Source organism: Neolamprologus brichardi, chromosome 14 (genome assembly GCF_056152115.1).
Source record: "Neolamprologus brichardi isolate AB-2024 chromosome 14, ASM5615211v1, whole genome shotgun sequence".
NCBI lineage: Eukaryota > Metazoa > Chordata > Actinopteri > Cichliformes > Cichlidae > Neolamprologus > Neolamprologus brichardi.
Genome location: NC_142117.1, coordinates 23,486,542 through 23,488,759, shown reverse-complemented (window position 1 = coordinate 23,488,759; position 2,218 = coordinate 23,486,542). Strand labels below are relative to the sequence as shown.

General features: G+C 44.9%; 1 protein-coding gene across 1 annotated transcript; it reads right to left on the bottom strand.

The window, feature by feature from the left end:
* Positions 1–647: 647 nt before the first annotated feature.
* Positions 648–1,803, bottom strand: LOC148098881 (uncharacterized). Its single transcript, XM_087851635.1, has 2 exons — positions 1,778–1,803; positions 648–1,617 (listed from the first exon to the last, which is right to left on the bottom strand). Exons 1-2 carry the CDS (start codon positions 1,801–1,803, stop codon positions 648–650), a joined length of 996 nt encoding a protein of 331 aa, XP_087707761.1.
* Positions 1,804–2,218: the final 415 nt, after the last annotated feature.

Below are 2,218 nucleotides of genomic sequence, written 5' to 3'. Positions count from 1 at the left end.
GGGGGCAGTATATAGCGGTGTGCAATACGCTTTAAACAAAGCCACTTTAACTGGAAGTGAACAAAAGCTGAATTTGCGTGCAATCGTATTTGCCTGCACATAGAGCTTGCATCGTTGTCTGTACATGTCATCATCATCATTCATTTGCTCAGTAATAAAGTGACCAAGGTATTTCACCTTTTTATGAACTTCAAGAGTTTTTTGGGCCAGTTTAAACAAAGGGAAATTTAGCTGTTTATCCTGCTTGGTTCTACATATCAAAACAGCACTTTTAGCAGCATTGTACTCAATGTCATATTGCACACCATATTCAGTACAGACATTAAGAAGATCCTGTAATCCAGCACTGCTTGGACTAAAAACAACCAGGTCATCTGCATACATAAGATGATTTATCAATGTTTTACCTAATATACACCCAGTGTTACAGGCTCTCAGCTGTATGGACAAATCATCAACATATAAATTAAATAAAATTGGAGACAAAATCCCACCCTGTCTGACACCATTGCTGACACCAAAGGGGGCAGAAATACTGCTTCCCCATTTAACCTGCATGTTCTGATGAGCGTACCAGTAAGAGAGAATCCTCACGATGTATTGAGGAACTCCCTGTGTCTTCAATTTATCAAAAAGTTTTCTGTGGTTCACTCGGTCAAAAGCCTTAGAGGCATCAATGAAACACAGTGTCCAGTGGTAACAGCATGCATTCCTGAACCCGAATTAACCTTCTCCAGCTTGTGACGAGGCTTGCCATTTTTCACAACTTTACTCCATTGTGGGGAGCATGTAGAAAGCACTGTCTCAACGGGATCCTCCGTTGTTGCTGTAGTTTCCATATTACGACCTGAGGCTGTCGTCGGAGCCCGATCTTGACCACGTAGCAACATCTCCGGACAAAACGCTGACACTGTGCTTGTCCCAGTCCTTGAAGCAGCCAAAGCTCCGGCTTCCTGCCTTCCGCGCGGGCCGCCTTTACTTCGACTCCCCCACCGCTCCTCTGCGTGTTTCCCCAGGGGAAAGTGGGAAGCGGTCCCCTGAGCATTCAGCGTAACAGGCTCAGCCGGTACCTCAGGCCGACACTCAAGAGCAGTCACACGGTGGTCGACCTCCACAGCATTGGTCATGACTTGCTCGCAGACATCCGCCTGTAGTTTAACTACATGTTTTAAAGCACCCACCTCAGCACACAGCTGGTCCATTCGCCGTAGTAGACAACACACATCCATGCTGGAGTATGTAACAGGCGGCAAATCATCCAGGTGATGAGATACAAATCTTGGGATATTCTCCCCACACTCATTCAGCACTTTAAGACAGAGTTTAATATTGTTGGCGTCTTTATGCTGTCCTTTATATCCGACGCACCGCTGTGAGGTAGAGGGGCAGAGCTCAAACAAAACTTTCTTGGAGGCTTCAAATGTGTTCGTGGCCAACAACACAATTTCATCCTGACTTAAAGTTTTGATTTTTACAGCAAGGAAATTAAGTAGTTCATCCTCTACAATTACCCTTCCATCAGTTGTTTTATATATCTCTGGTTTTAATCGTGACCGTTTGAAAGTCGGAGCTACGTCTACACCACCACCTGCTACATCCGCTATTTTAAAGAAGCGTCTAAAGAAGCGTTAAAGAAGCAGCATCTAATTAACTGCTATTAATCAACATAAAGTGCCAAACAATAATGCATACTCACAGGGAATGCCTTTTTATCAGCCTTTCACAGCATAAATCACAGCATAGATCACATTCAGTCGATTGTCTGATTCTTTCTTACACTTCCCCTGTCCGCACACGGACCATGCCTTTCTCTTAAAGGGCCAGTGCACTAACCAAACAAAACAAACGTACAAATTTGACAACAGTCAGAACAGTGGTGTTGTCATTCTTTTGCTCAGATAGCCGATTCTGAGAACTCACGACTGCAGTGAGCTGTTCTACGATGTAATCCAACTTTCGCTCAAAGGTGTTATTTTGAGCAGGCCTCTCCTTGATGTAACCCAATATACGTTCAGAGGTGTTATTCTGAGTATTCACGGCAGCTGTAAGCGTCTCCAAGGTCTTAACCTTACGGTTTTCAGAGTGCTCATCTCCACTGACATCTCCTGGACAGACAACATCACAGCGGCTGTCAAGAAGGCAGCGGCTGCACTTCCTGATGGTCCTCAGGAAGTACAAACTGGACTCCAACCTGCTGCTGACCTACGGCTCGTGCATT

Excerpts from the sequence above, each read along its gene's own strand:
- LOC148098881 (XM_087851635.1), bottom strand. The coding sequence starts at position 1,803 with ATGGTCCGTGTGCGGACAGGGGAAGT. Across the intron at positions 1,618-1,777 it reads CGTGTGCGGACAGGGGAAGT|ACGCTTCTTTAAAATAGCGG; the intron begins GTAAGAAAGAAT and ends ACGCTTCTTTAG.